The 14,966-nt window shown below is 39.2% G+C and overlaps 1 protein-coding gene across 5 annotated transcripts in view; it reads left to right on the top strand.

The window, feature by feature from the left end:
* REV1 (REV1 DNA directed polymerase) overlaps nt 1-14,966 on the top strand; it is a 75,680-nt gene that overhangs the window by 11,159 nt on the left and 49,555 nt on the right. For all 5 annotated transcript variants that reach the window (XM_019485073.2, XM_019485074.2, XM_006277679.4 and 2 more), the window contains 4 exons: nt 2,958-3,024; nt 5,967-6,099; nt 7,487-7,655; nt 14,660-14,812. In XM_019485073.2, the coding sequence (XP_019340618.1) occupies nt 2,968-3,024; nt 5,967-6,099; nt 7,487-7,655; nt 14,660-14,812 (512 nt within the window). In that variant the 5' untranslated portion in view covers nt 2,958-2,967. The remainder of the gene's footprint in view (nt 1-2,957; nt 3,025-5,966; nt 6,100-7,486; nt 7,656-14,659; nt 14,813-14,966) is intronic.

Here is a 14,966-nt window from a genome sequence, read left to right as displayed (position 1 = left end):
GAAACTTTAATTGATACGGGTTCTGAAAGCTGTTCAGTCGGTGGATTATCACTCTTTCCAAGCTCATGATCCCACTTTTAATTTAACTTGTACTGTTAAATATCCACAGGGTAAGCCCATTTGTGTTGCAGCCCCTAGTTTGAGAATCACTGTCCTAGGCTGTAAGACATTGTGAGGAAGAATATCTCTTTCTGGTTATGAAAGCTTTTGGTGTGAGCACCAAATCATGTTATTCCCAGTAAATTCCAAAGTTTTAACAATACTGTTGAAATTTTCTGGCTTGGATGAAAAATCAACTAAACCAGTCCCCCATCTTTTGACTGGCAAAACTTATCTTATTGCTGTGTTTCTTCATGCCAGTTCATTTTTCTTTGCGCCACTTTTGGATAGTCCTTCTGGTCAGCCTCCTCGTTAAGTAATAGGTCTCTCTTATTTTGCCTGATACCACTCGGCCCATCCTAGCCTTCTCTCTTATAGTCCTGAGACTAAGCTGGGAAGCTGACAAATATACTATGTAGTACTCCTGTGGAACACTGTACAGAGGTTGTAGTAGGATTTGTTCAGGCAGTTGAAGACTTCCTTGGTTCTCTAGGTCCCTTAATATAACCATTTCACTCTTGCAACTAAAATATTTTCCTCTAAGCCAGAAATGTCAAATTCCTCCACACCACAGTTCAGATGGGTTGCATGGGACTGGTCCAAGGGCTGGATGAATGGCAATGGGGCTGATACTGTGGCGTGGGTCAGGTCCACGGATCTTTCCCTCCTCCCCCTTTCCCTCTGTTGCATGCTGGATCTAGAGCCTGCTGTGGCTGGTCAGGAAATGAGCTGCAGTCAGCAGCTGCTCCAGTCAGTCCAGAGTGGCATCACATGCAGAGCAGGTCCCAGACTGACCAAAGTGAGTGCTGGATCCAGCATGAGAAAGACCCATGGGCACCTCCCTCCCCCTTCCAGAGCCAACTCTGGCCAATCCAAGATAGTGCATGTTCTGGAGCAGATGGCACAGGATCCACCATAGGGAGGGTAAGAGGAGGGTGTCCAGGGCTGGCCCCATGCAGGTGCATGGCAGGTCCCAGATCAGGTGTGTTCTGGGCTTGTCCAGCACCCGTCATGTGTAGCATGCAAGTCAACTTGAGTCTCAGGGCTAGCACTGGAGGCTAGATCTTTGACAGCCCTGGTCTAAATCATGAGTATTTTCAATCACCTCTTTATATTTTTGCTTTGCATTGGACTCCTGTAGTAGTCATGGTCAGTACAAAAAATTACCAGTTTTGTTGTCATGCCTGTATTGAGGCTATTTTTACCCAGAATTCAATGTATTGTATGATTCCATAGTTATGTATTTTGTCATAGCTTTGATCTTCAAAGCCAGGCACTTCATTTGCAAAACTCTTTCCTTTTATGGTTGCAAAGACATTGAAAATATAAATTGTGTTTAATTCAGTAGAGAGAGCCTGACACGGTATCTCCAAAGTATGATCTACTCCTTTCATCTCAACCAGACACTTGTGGACTCTACAGTTCTATGGCTGCATATTTTGACATGACTGAGATGCCAGACAGTTTTAGTCTCTTCCCCTGTTACGTAGGCTGTCCCTTGCTTTGCTGCTTTTCCCACAGTAGTGAGTTTATTGGAGGTTAGTGTACCTTCCTCGTATACTTGCAGGAGTTCAGGCAGAAGCAACTGGGATGAGGGATTAGGGCTGGACTTAAGTTTGCGATTGGGGATCCAGAGAGGAAGAAGTTTAGGTAGCAAACTACACAAGCTGAAGAACAGTCTGGTAGCTGAGGCTTGTGGAGTTTATTTACTGAAGGGAACTGTGTTCATTCAGAGTGGCATACACAGTTTCCTGACAAATGGGGTGGTGGAAATCTGCTATGTCACCTAGGTAGCATCATAGGTGTCCAAGGGAGTGGAGTTTATGGAGGCTTTTCTCATGAAAAGCAGAATAAGATGAAAAAATATTATCTTCAGCTATGAACCAGAGCTGTGGGGATTTTTCATGGAGGTGGAGACAAAAGGAATAAAAGATTTCATGTTGGCACACAAAAGGTAGGGTGCCTGTCATGGTATTTCATCTTCCGAGGCCTGTGTATAAGCAGGGCCCTGCCTTTACTATCTGAGTGTAAGGGCCTTGACTCTTATATTACCTTACAGCCATTTAGTGGACCATTAATCAATATTTCAAGATCAAAATTGATCCTGTTTTAACAAATATGGATCACTTGAATGCAGTGACCAACAGGCCTGCCTAAGAAATTCTCTCTTGTTCATACCATGCCTTTCTCACCATTAGGTCATGTTTTTGGGCTATGTGCAGCCCAGAATCCAGGAAGGGGCTGCTCTCAGCAAGATAGTTTGACCTGTTTTGTAATTTGATTTTTCTAAGCAAACCTAGGGGCAAGACAAATGAAGTAATTTTAAACAGGAGACTCCACCGAATAGAAAATTATGTCTTTGTATTGTCTGTTTGTTTTTAAGTACTGCAGCGCACACATCACAATGTACTGACAAGTATTAGGATCTCTTTAAGATTAGATACAAATCCAGGTTCTGATGCCAGGAAACATGAACCTGTATCCTGCAGCATACAGATTATTAACAGTATTATGCAATGGTTGTGGCTGTCATGTTTAAGACATGTATTACTAATAAAAATCTAGTAAATAATTACACATACTGAAAAGTATTAAGCTATTTTTGTAGTAAATACCGTATTTAGAGAAAAAATACTGTATTTAGAACAGTCTATAGTAGGGGCCCTGAGGACTCATTTTCAGAAAAAAGCAACTCAACTAATGAAGTGGTTGTTTGACATTTTATTTATTTTGAAGTTGGAATTTTTTGCTGCTTTTTGTTTTCTAGCAAATCGCTAAAACACTCTGTGTAATATCATTGAAGTGGTTCTGGTCATCTTACTAAAAACAAATCAATCAAACATTTTTTCTTCTTGCAGAGCCTTCAGTATGAGGCGGGGTGGATGGAGGAAACGAGCTGGCGATCATGATGGCTGGGGGTCATGGGTATGTTTAAACCACAAGATTTTCAGGAAAAAGGATATATGCATGTATTGGTTTAAGAAAAAAAGGGGAGGTTGAAATTACGGGTGTGAAAAGTTAAATGTTTAAATTGTTTAATGTTTAAATTGTTTAATGTTTGGTACAGGATGCAGTCCAGCGGAAAAAGAAAGTGGTGTGGCAGGGCAAGCAGGAGGAAGTGAGGGAGGTGGACTAGTACCATAGCCTATGAGGTTAAAGAGGAAAAGGTGGGGGGAGGGGATTATAACTTGTCAATTAAGCAATTGGCTGCTCATTTGCAGGTGCTGGTGGGGTGGGAGCTTGCCACTACCTCCTCTCTTCGCCATGTTGGAGCTGCTGTGTTATCAGTTAGTCATTTAACTGATATAATTAGAGGAGGTTAAATGGATAATTTTTAAAAATGATACTTACATCACTAGCTGAAATGTTGCATAGTAAGTGTGGGGGTACACTCTATGAATCAATAATTCTTCTCAACTTGAAAGAGGCATAGGCTAAAATTTATTTAAAAAACAATAGATTTTTCAAAAGTGCTTGCAAAGTTACCCAAGTAATTGTACTTCGTTATTAATCTGCATTTCCTGAGTCCTTTTGTAAGTCTAAAGCCTTCTGCAGCCTCAAACGTCTACTGTTTAAAATCAATCCAAAACAATCTAGTGAAATCAGGACTATCCCACTAGCTCCTCACTAGAGGTTAAATTGAGGCTTATGGGGGCTTGTCAGCTTGACTGCTAGAGCTGCTGGGTTCGTGTAACTTTGGAACTCAGGGGTTTACATTGCTGTTGCTTGCCCATCAACACATTTTGGGTTTTGGGTTTCTATTTGTAACTGAAATTAGTGGCAGGGAAAAAGGGAGGTGAGCAGAAGTGTTGGTGTTCACTCTCTGAGTCCAGAGATGCACTGACAAGCTTCTGCTCCACTGACATAGGTGGGTCATCCGGCTTGCAAGAAGCTATGTGATTCAGATCCAGCCTACAGAATTAAATCTGTGCTAAAGGAATTAATGTTTGGTCTGTTGCACCCATTTCTTCCTGACACCTAGGAGGGGCAATATCTAGACCTATACCGTTGACAGGCTTAGAGGTTATCATCTCTCATTGCTTCAGAACAAGGAGTAGAATTTTTGACCTTGGCAAGACTTTCTAGCTCTTTTTCAGTCATTTTTAAGATTATTTTTATTCTAAATTCTTTAGATATGGGCATGATCATTTAATTAATCATTGATGATAGGATTGAGTGCATGCTTAAGAAATTTGTGGCTGACAACAAGTTGGGTGAAGTTGCAGACTCTGGGAGCAAGGTTGGAATCCAGAATGACCAGGATAAACTGAGAAAATGGTTAGCACACAATCATATGAGATTCAACAAGGACAAGTGCAGAGTCCTGCACTTGGGACACAATAACTGCATGCATGAATACAGACTGGGGAATGGTTAGGTAGGCTGCAGTGCTGCAGAGAAGGACCCTGGGGGTTACAGTAGACCATAAGCTGAATATGAGCCAACATTGTGCTCTTGTTGCAAAAAACCCCAAACAAACCAAAAAACAATAGCATGCTGGGTTATATGAACAGGAGAGTCGCTTACAAATCAAGGGAAGCAATTCTTCTGCTTTGTTCAGCACTGGTGAGGCCTCACCTGGAGTACAGTTTTGGGCCCCAGGTTGCAGGCAAGATATGGACAGTTTGTAAAGAAACCAATATAGAGGGATAAAAATTATTAGGGACCTGGGAAGATAGATTTATGAGCACAAGATTAAAGAACTTTGGTTTTATAGTCTGGAGAAGAGAAGATTGAGGGGAGATTTGATAACAGTCTTCAAATACTTGAAGAGCAGTTCATAGAGAGGGTAGAAATGGGCTTTTCTCTGTGGCTATAGAGGACATGACTGGGAGCAGTGGCCTCAAGCTGCAGGGGAGGAAATTTAGTTTGGCAATTGGAAGGAGCTTTCTGACTATTAAGGTAGTCAAGCATTGCAACAGGCCACCCAGAGTAGCTGTGGACTTTCTATCCCTGGAAATTTTCAAGAGCAGGTTGGACAGCCAATTGCCTGGAATGATGTCATCCAGGATGATGTTGCCTTGAGCAGGGGGTTGAACTAGGTGACCTTCTGAGGTCCCTTCCAGGTCTACTTTCTGTGTTCCTATAACTAAGGCCTTGTTTATCCTATGTAGTTTTACCAGCAGACCTGAAACTGAGCCTGTGCACATGCATGGCTGTTCTGCGATGCCTTTCTCTGCCAGCAGCATACCCTTCTCGTTTCTCTGAGAAAAAAGATGGTTTCTGCTGGCTCCTGCAATCTCTTTAATAGCTGTTGCTTTCCAGAATATATTTTGTTCCTTGCTAACAAGGCTGCATAATTCAAGTTGAGCTGAATCTTTGATGTCTTCTTTAATAAGGCTGCCATCTAACATTAGAGTATCTTCTGGCAAAAGTTCTCCTCCCCATGTAAACAAGGCCTAAGGAACCTTCATTATACGAGTCTGTACCACAGAACTATTTATCAGCTGTATGTAGGAAAAGAGAATACATGGAGGTCATTGGGTTGAGTCTGCCTTGCCATTGGAACACATAGACCCACAATTATTGTAGGTGCTCACTTTGTTTCACTTTATTAATTTGGCTGTACCTGTATTAGTCATTTGAACAATAAGAATATAAAAGAAATAGCGCCCTGCTACCTGTCTAGCACAGTATTAATGTTTTATTGGCAGGAGTTAAAAATGGGAGGCATTAGTCATGATTGGAAAAAGCTGTGTGAGAATTTTGCAAGGGCTCCAAACGGATTTCAGGAAGGAATACCAAATGTATACTCACTATTTTTAAAGAAAATATGAAAATGACTCTACTTTTTTAAAAGTTAACCTAGGCATCATAAAAAAGTCAAAATCAACAATTTTATATTTAACTATTTATTTCAATCACAGGGAGGGTACATGTCTGCAAAGGTCAAGAAACTAGAGGACCAGTTCTGTTCAGATGCAGTTATTCAGCAGCAAAAGGATGGAACTTCAACTGGTATCTTTAGTGGAGTTGCCATCTATGTCAATGGCTTTACAGGTGGGTTTTTCTTTTCTTAAATGATAGAGCTGATTTACTATTTACATTAATGCCTATGTATATTAAGTGATATAAGCAGGTTTTTTTTTGTAAATGTGAGCCTTATAGCTGAATAAGAATCCATAGTGATATGAGTAAAGTTGCTTTGAGACTTATGCTTGAAGTTCAAGTAAGTTTCTATGCAAAATCATCTTTCCAGCTAGTCACAAATGATGCATAACCATTTTGATTGAAATGTTATATTCTTGGGTCATAGAATACAAGTGGGGTATTTGCCCCCAGAGATTTTGCAGTTTGTTCTTACAGCTTGAGTTACCAGAATACTCACACTGAGATAATATATTTGCACTTAATTCAGCTAGTTTAATTAACAAGCTCAAAACTAGATCTATTAATCATATTAGGGTTAATTATTTTGTCTACTTAGAATAAAAGATGTATTAAATTGATATCTATCAGCTATCAAATCAGAAAGGTTCCTGCCATGAGAGATTGCTCCCTATCTTCCAGTCAACTGACTTGTGGGATGGCAGAGGATATCATTCTCCTTGGGGTCTAGGAGGTCTGCATCCTTGAGTATGTCTGTCTCCCATCCTGTGCGCTCCTACGGGGTGACCTAGAGGGGTGAATGGAGCCGGGGGGCTTTTCTCCTGTGGTGAGAACCCTCCCAGAGCCCTGGATACCCCTCAGTCTATGTACTCTTCTGCATCACCACAGACAGGAACACAGGGTAGGAGGCAGATGCACCCAAGGCTGGAGCTTGGTGTATTGTGAGGGGAAATACATGATGATGGCTGTGGGCAGGTGTTATATTTAGTTCTTTTGCAAGAGAGTTCTCCCTTTCAATGACAAGGATACTAACTTGAATGGCTGTACACGTCTCAGGTGTTGAGAATACCCAATATCCCATAGTCTTCTGTTCTACTTCCCTTCCTCTCCCTCAGAGTTTATAGGCAAGTAATTTCTCTTCCTGCAATTAAAACAGCTTTCAGCCAAGGCCATGCACAGCATTTTGCTTGTCATTTTCTATACGCTAAACAAAAGATGCATAGAGAATTAACTTTGTGGCATGTTGTGTCTCAGTGCTTTTGAATGAGCAGTCCCATTTGTGAAATGATCCCTTTATAGATTCAAAAATATTGGGGAGGGGGGAAATTTCAAAGTAATCACTTCTATAAATAACCATTTGCCTACACTTCTGTGGTTTTGTTTACATGTTTTGAAAAAATTATTTGGATATCCTAAGTTATTAGATTTCAGAAAATAAAATGGTTCTGCATTTTTTCAGTTGTGATGTTGGATTTCTGAATGTCGGTTGTTAGTGAACTTACTTAACATACAAAGGCAGAAATACATTGCATATAGTTATTTTTGGTTAATCTTACAGATCCTTCAGCTGATGAATTAAGGAGGCTAATGATGTTGCATGGAGGCCAATATCATGTGTACTATTCCAGATCCAAAACAACGCACATCATTGCCACCAATCTTCCAAATGCCAAAATAAAAGAACTGAAAGGGGAAAAAGTGGTTCGGCCAGAATGGATCATCGAAAGGTAAATTTAGACAGACTGTTAACCTGGCACTTGGTGTGTTTCAAAGGAACTTTCTAGAAAAACTACTTTTTGCTGCAGATACAACAGGTATATAGTTTAACATGCGTTTATGTTGAAGTTACCTTGTGAAATAGCATTATCCCCATTTTACAGACGTGTCTATTTCAGTTCTGTAAGGTTACATGCCCAAAAACCACACGAGGTATCTCAGACATAGCAGGAATTTAGGGCTTTGAGTCTCAGGTCTCTTGAGACTATCGTAGTTAAGTAGGATACTATATTTCTGATGAGGGTTTTAAACCTTTCTGCCTTAGTGCTAGCCAGTAACTGTTGGGTGTAAAGAAGAAACTCACCCAGTTGGTAAGTTATTCTGTGATTGTCTGCTACTAGGTTTTTAAAATCTTCCTTTAAGTATTTGGTGTTGAGCATAGAGGTCAGTGGTAAATTAGTTCAGTAGTTCTCAGTCTTTTTGGATTCGAGACACCTTTCCACAACTCTTGTGAACTGGGTGGCACCCAATTGAAAAAAAACTAATTTGTGTTACAGTGCTTAACTCCCATGTGCAGTGGGGGCAAGCAGTGGGGTTGGGGACTCGGGGAAGGACAAACCTGAGCCTGTATTTACCTGCTTATCCCATACACCTTACTTATCTTCTCACACCTCAGAGCAACCTTCAAAAGATCTGGCACCATCCTTGCTTGAGAATCATTGGTCTGATCCAGTCTGGCACTTCAGGCACTATGCTCACAGTGTCTGCAGACCTGAAATCTATAGGAATGTTGCTGTCCTTTGAGGATTGGAGGAGATCTGTTGTTCAGGAAGGGAAAGGGGCAGTTGTGAAGGCATTCTGCTTGATTGGAGCATACATGTCAACATCCTGCATTCCCTCGCAGTTGAGGATGATTGTTTTTCATGATTGTCTTATCTGTGGGTCCAAAGATGATGAGGCCAATCTGGGATTGACAGACTCTGCTCTAACTTGGGCACATGTTTCCATGTGGGGTGGGTGACCCTGGATTCTTGATTTAGTCCGTGACATGCTATTTCTGCTGTTCCTGCTTTTCTGTCTCTTGTTGTCATAAGGGTCCAAAGTACTGAAATCCTAGCAGCAGACTCTTCCTCCTTTTGTGGGGGGAAGCAGTCCTGGGCAAGAAATGGTTTCTAAGGTATGGGAAATACTTAGCATTCTCCAGATTCTCACCATGAATCTGAATTACCAGACCTGGAGACTGCTCATTAAGAGCTTGTTGATGGAGGACCTTAGTCTTCTGAATGTTAAGTGTCAGTCACATTTTCTTGTACGATTCAGTAAAAACGTCAACAATTGCCTGAAGGTCTACTGCCAAGTGAGCACAGACTATAGTATCATCAGTATACCAGAGCTCAATGATTGAGGTCAGGGTGATCTTGCTTTTGGCTCTGAGTCAGCTAAGATTAAACAGCTTACCATCCATTTGGTAGCTTAGCTCCACTCCTGCTGGAAGCTTTTTGATGGTCAGATGTAGCATTGCAGTAAGGAGTATTGAGAAGAAGGTTGGAACAATGATGCAGCCTTGCTTAACTCCCATTAACTACCATATCCTCTTGCCTCTCAAGCCTCATAAGGGGGGTCTTCATGGGAGTACAGAAATCCAGTCTCCCTTCCCACAAACACTTCCTTATACTTCCCCAGGCAGTGGATCTTCAGGGGGCAAATAAATCTTTTCTTTCCATCTCTGACTCAATCAGATGTGAAGGAAGTTTGCTGTCAAGAGGGATCTCCCAGTTGCTGGGGTGTTGATTCATTTGTTTTCCAGGCCCTGTGTGGGTATTTTTAGACAATGAAGAATGCTTTTATTGCTCCGTTTTGTGTGGAACTTTGTTGCAGGAAATGGGTAGAGCGATGAAGGAAATCTTTACTCCCTTGGATTGACTCTCTGGGATCTGTAAGCAGTAGGGCCATGCTAATGAGTGGAAAACCAGTTCCTTCTGCTGTTTTTTAGCCCTTTTGCTGGTTTTCATGAGTGAGGGGAGCTTGCTCTTTCTTATCCTGCCACCCTATGAAGTTTTTTTTTTAACCAACTGCTGTGTGCTCAATTTATCTTGGTCTCACTGGGCTACAAGCCTTGCTTAGTTTGTTGTAACACTGAAAAAACAATTAAACCTTGTTGAGGCTCATAGGTGGAGGGGGTCCTCCCTGCATAGGATCCACAGAATATGAGACACACTCCTTTGGAGACTAAAAAACAAACCATCCTCTGTATTCCTGAGATTCCTCCTTTTGGGTGAAAAGGAGGGGTTGGCAGTGCCTTGGATGGTGGTAGAATGGTTTCCATTTCCACCTTTTCGTAGACATTAAGATGAAAGCTCCAACTCTGTGTACATTGTAAAAAACAGTAAAGGCAGCCAGTTGGACTGTACAAGAGGTTCTTCTCTGTGGTCATCTTATGTATTTTGGGGGTTTTTTTCACTTCACTGAAACTGTGGACTCAAGACAGGGTGATAGAAGGCAGTTGATTAGCAGCATATTTTGTGTCCATTGGATATTTGTGATGAATCATCAACTTAGTCAGTTTTAGTGTTCTCTCTTCAGGGAGGATGTTGAAAAATGTAGAGAGGGTACAGAAAAGAATTGCAAAAAATGACTAGAAGATTGGAGAAAATGACTTTGTCAAGAGTTGTGAAGAGCTGTTTTTTAGTTGTGCAAGTAGTTTTCTAAACAGAAAATACTAGTTACTGACAAGTTCTTTAATCTAGCAGAAACACTAACAAGAACCAATGGCTGAAAGCTGAAGATACTCTAATTCAATTTATAGACAAGATGTCTAACATTTCCCTTTATAAGATCCTATGTGCAGTGTCTTAGCTAGCTTGGGAGAAATCTGTGCAGTGCATTTGAAGGTTCCAGTTATGCTGATCAGCCCTGTTGATGTCAGTGTGTTGGAATTTGTTTTGTTTTTGTGTTTTGTTTTTAAACCCTGGGGATCAGAATCGAGCTGAAAACTTAACGATGTTCTTTTAAGAATTCAGAATTAGCAAATATTAAGAGCAAGGTTGCAATGCAATTGTAATTCCTGTCTCTGAGCATATTCATTATGATGTAGTCTAATTATATGATTAGAAACCATTTTTCTGTAGGACAGGTGCCTTATTCACTGAATGCCAGGGTAGGCATACTGGGTTCTTCTGGATTTCTGCTTTCAGAATCAGTTGGCTTCCAGTAGCCATTTGGATCGAGGGCTCCACAGTCCTGAGCCAGTCCAGACTAATCCGTAGCCAAACTTAATCTCAGCATTCTGAGGACATTGGATCTCTTCATCTCCACCAAAGAAACAACCTATTTCTGAAGGCTAGATACTTGCCAATATGCTACACATTTAAAAAAAAAAATTGTCAAGAAGTTCCAATAGTCAGTCTGGTGTGATGCACCTCATCTCCATGGAGAAACTTGGCTTCTGATTTGTAATTAAGCACAGAGTAAAATATTTGTATAAATAAAATATGATGTACAGTCAAACCAATACATCTTTTGGAGGAGATTGAGTATGTTGGAAAAATATCATTTCTTTGAAGAATCGTATGGCAAATGCTGATGCTAAAAGCATAATTTACTTGAATTTTCAGAAGACTCCTCAACTGTTAAGGAAAATAATCATGGGGTAAAGGAACTGTTTTGTCATGATTAAGCATTATAAAATGGTGAACTTGAACAGATGGTCTTTATATTAAAGAATAATTAATAGTTTGAAAACAGGTATTGGTACCAGACCAGAACTGTTGCATAGTGTATTAAGATTTGATCCTTTGAAGCAACCAGGCATTCTAGTGGGAATCGAGGATGTAGTTCATTGAAAGATCAGGCTCTTAATTGGAGAAGAAAGTCGATAGCAAGTTGAAGTTTGATAACTTAATTGTTTAGATTAGTAAAATCTTTGGAGATATGAAGCAGTTCAGGTACAATGTCCCTGGGCTACAGGGAATAAAGAAAGGCATCATAGCAGATTAAATTTAAATTTAAAACATAAAATAATGCAAATGAGCAGAATCCATAAAAATATACCAGTATTTGAATGAAATCTGTTGTTTGGGCACAAAGATGTGGAACTTGGAGAATAGTGCAAATTTATTTTACAAACAATTTTTGTTTGAAGGTTGAATCTTAATTTGGAAGATGTATCATCAGAAGTAGTATAAGGTGGAGATTTAAAATGTTTTAAATGTGAAGAGATTTTTTTCCCTGGAAATAAAAAGAATCATGGCATCAGAGTTGGTTATAATGTTGAAAATTGATTGCATTTTTTTTAATTCAAGTTTGTTAATAAGAGCAAAGGGAAACTAAAAATTAAAGAGAACTCTCTTTAGGATCTCACTTACTGCTGTTCACTTCTTGCTCCAGAGGGTTTGTTGTTGTAAGTGAATGGAATGTCTTTACTTCTTCTACTGCCCTTCTCTGCTCTACAGTACTAAAGGGAAGATTGGCATCATCCCTAAGCTGATATGGTTTTGATGACATTGTGCAAGGTTAATTTAGAAATAATAACATGAAATATGTTTTCTGAAGCGTATAACCAAATTCCTTGCTCCCAGTGGCCATTGAGGCCCTGTCTACATTTGGAGTTTAAGAAGTTGTAGCATAGCACAGTTTGAAACTAGCGTGAACTATTGTAGAAATATAGAATGTATTCATAAGGGTTTGACTGATACAACTACTCCAGTGGCTGAAATCTCAGTATAGACAAGTTCTCAATTAAGTTTGAATCTGAAACTGGTAGAATAATTTTTAGACATTATCTATTGTAGGTTATATAGTAAGAAGGAGAAAATTATTTTTGGACTAAATGTCCAATTGCTGCATCACTACTTTCCTTACTTGAGAGGTTTACAGTTTTACTTGTGTCATTTTAATTTTCTAGGATAATTTGTAATATTCATAAAGAAATGTCATTTAGATTATATGAATATTTCAATGTTTAATTGAGCTGTTGTCAGAACTTTCCTGTTATAACTGTTGTAATTATAGCATTCCCACAAGAAGCCTTACTAGTTCTCTAAATAAATGCTAACTAGTTAGTTTTAAATAATTGGGTAACATGATCTTCCTCTAATTAAAGGAGGAACATAAAGATGAGCTGTGAAAAGTTTAGTTTAAATGACTTGCTTAGCTTCCTTAATTGCAGTGTGACAGCCAATAGGGGCTTTTGTTCTGTTTTCACCTCCCTCTATAGAATAGAAGTTTGAGCTGTAGAAGAAACGGATCTTAAAGAAGAAAAAAGTGTGGTGTAGACAAAATGTTATCTTTTGCATTCGAGAGCTTGTTTAACTTTATCCCAACTACATAGTTGGTCCAGTAAAGGCTGTCATCCCAAGAAATCCTTGCCTCACATAATTTCTGGACCATCATATCTCCAACATCACCCTTGCACTACTATAAATGTCCTCTTTAAAAACGTTGAATTTAATTCTGTGCCCCAAACTATAAATAAATATTCTTTCTTTTGCTATACAACAGACTTGGCAGCTAAAACAACACCAACACCTACTTTAGAGTTCAGTATGGTATCTGTATGCGTTTAGGATAAAGGGTTGTGGATGAGCAGGGACACATCACCAGCAATAACATAAATGGGGGAAGGAAAGATGAAAATTTTATTGCTGTATCTTTTCAGGATGATATACTACAGGACTTGAGTTGCCTGAGGAAAACTGCTGATTGTCAAATGTTGGAAAGTATAGTTTTAGCTGCAGGTGGGTGGAGACAAGGAACAGCAGACATCATACTGAATGGGTTGGGGCAAATCTGCATAAGAATGTTTGGATATTTTTTTCTCTTTTTTAGTCTCTCCACTGGTTTCCCCATAGTAAGGGGTAATTGGGTCCTTAGGATTGGAGAAGTTGAGGAAGTTGAACCAGATCCTAATGAAACTCTCTTTTTTTTCTTAGTTTTTACCTGATTTTTGTCTGGAAGGCATCTGTAAGGGGTTTAGAGTTAAATGGATCTATCATCATAGTATTAAATTTGTAGAATTTGTGGAGGATCTTGAAAACTGTTATCAAATTTCTGCTATTTCATGCAGAGTTTGCACTGGAGAAAGCTAACAGGTTTTACACAGCTAACTATCATGTGTCAGCATCTCTTATTAAGGTAGTTATATAGCTCCAGTCATCAGGATTTAAAATAATATCCTACCCTATCCAGACATAATTGGGGGTTTTATAACTGGATATGAGTCTGAAAGGGTTTTTTTTATTAGTTTAATTTTTTGAGCTGTGTTCAAGATTTGAGTTGTATGTTATCAGCATATTTATACCTATTCATTTTGAGATGCTTATTTAAATCCAGTTAATATAAACAAACCATTTTTAATTGAACTGAGATTTTAATAATCTGTAATGTTGTGACTATGCAGTGTTTAAGGTCCAACGTTTTTAACTGAATTTGTGTCCATCACATCTATAAGTTACAATTTATTGACTAACTCCTCCTGGTGCCTATTTTCGTTAATGAATTAGAAGTTATATATGCATATAAAACTGTTTGTGTGTTGCAGTTAAAGCAGTTAAGCAGATTTTTATTGCAACTTCTTTGCTTTCTTTCTATATTGCAGCTGTGAAAAGTGTGTAATTGTGGTTCAGGTACACTTAAGCATTCACATTCTGTATGCACACTTTCAAGACTTCTTTTTATAATAAGTGTTGACAATTCAGAAAGTATGAAGCATATTTATCAATTTATTATTGTCCTCAGTTTATTTTTTCTTTTATCAAACTGCTTCTATTAAAAAAAAATAAAATAACATTTCCTCATTCAGGTGCAATACATTGATTCTTTGGAGGTTCAGATTTCACTGTCCAAATATTTCAGTTGTGCTAAAACGAAGGAGAATTAGAAGCATGTGTAGCACGACAGCCAGCTGTAATTACAGGATTATCAGCAGCCTATTATAAATGAAACACTGTTCATCTCAGAAGTGGCTTTTCTGAAGACTTTGAATAGTAAAGTGTTTGTTTGTTTTTTTGCTGTTTAGCATAAAAGCTGGACGTCTCCTCTCCCATGTTCCATATCAGCTTTATACCAAGCAGTCAAGTGTTCAGAAAGGTCTCAACTTTAATACCATATGCAAACCTGAAGATGCCATGCCAGGTCCTAGCAATATAGCTAAAGAGCTCAACAACAGGGTGTAAGTATTTCCTATCTGGTAATGCACACTATTCACTTACGTTATTATGTGTACAACATTTCTGTTTATCCCAAAGCACTTAACCAGGGAGGGTAAGTGTTCACATTTTACAGGTAGGAAGATCTGAGGTATATGTGAAACAGTTTGTCTAAGA

This window comes from Alligator mississippiensis, chromosome 1 (genome assembly GCF_030867095.1).
Source record: "Alligator mississippiensis isolate rAllMis1 chromosome 1, rAllMis1, whole genome shotgun sequence".
NCBI lineage: Eukaryota > Metazoa > Chordata > Crocodylia > Alligatoridae > Alligator > Alligator mississippiensis.
This window is presented reverse-complemented; position numbering and strand designations above follow the sequence as displayed.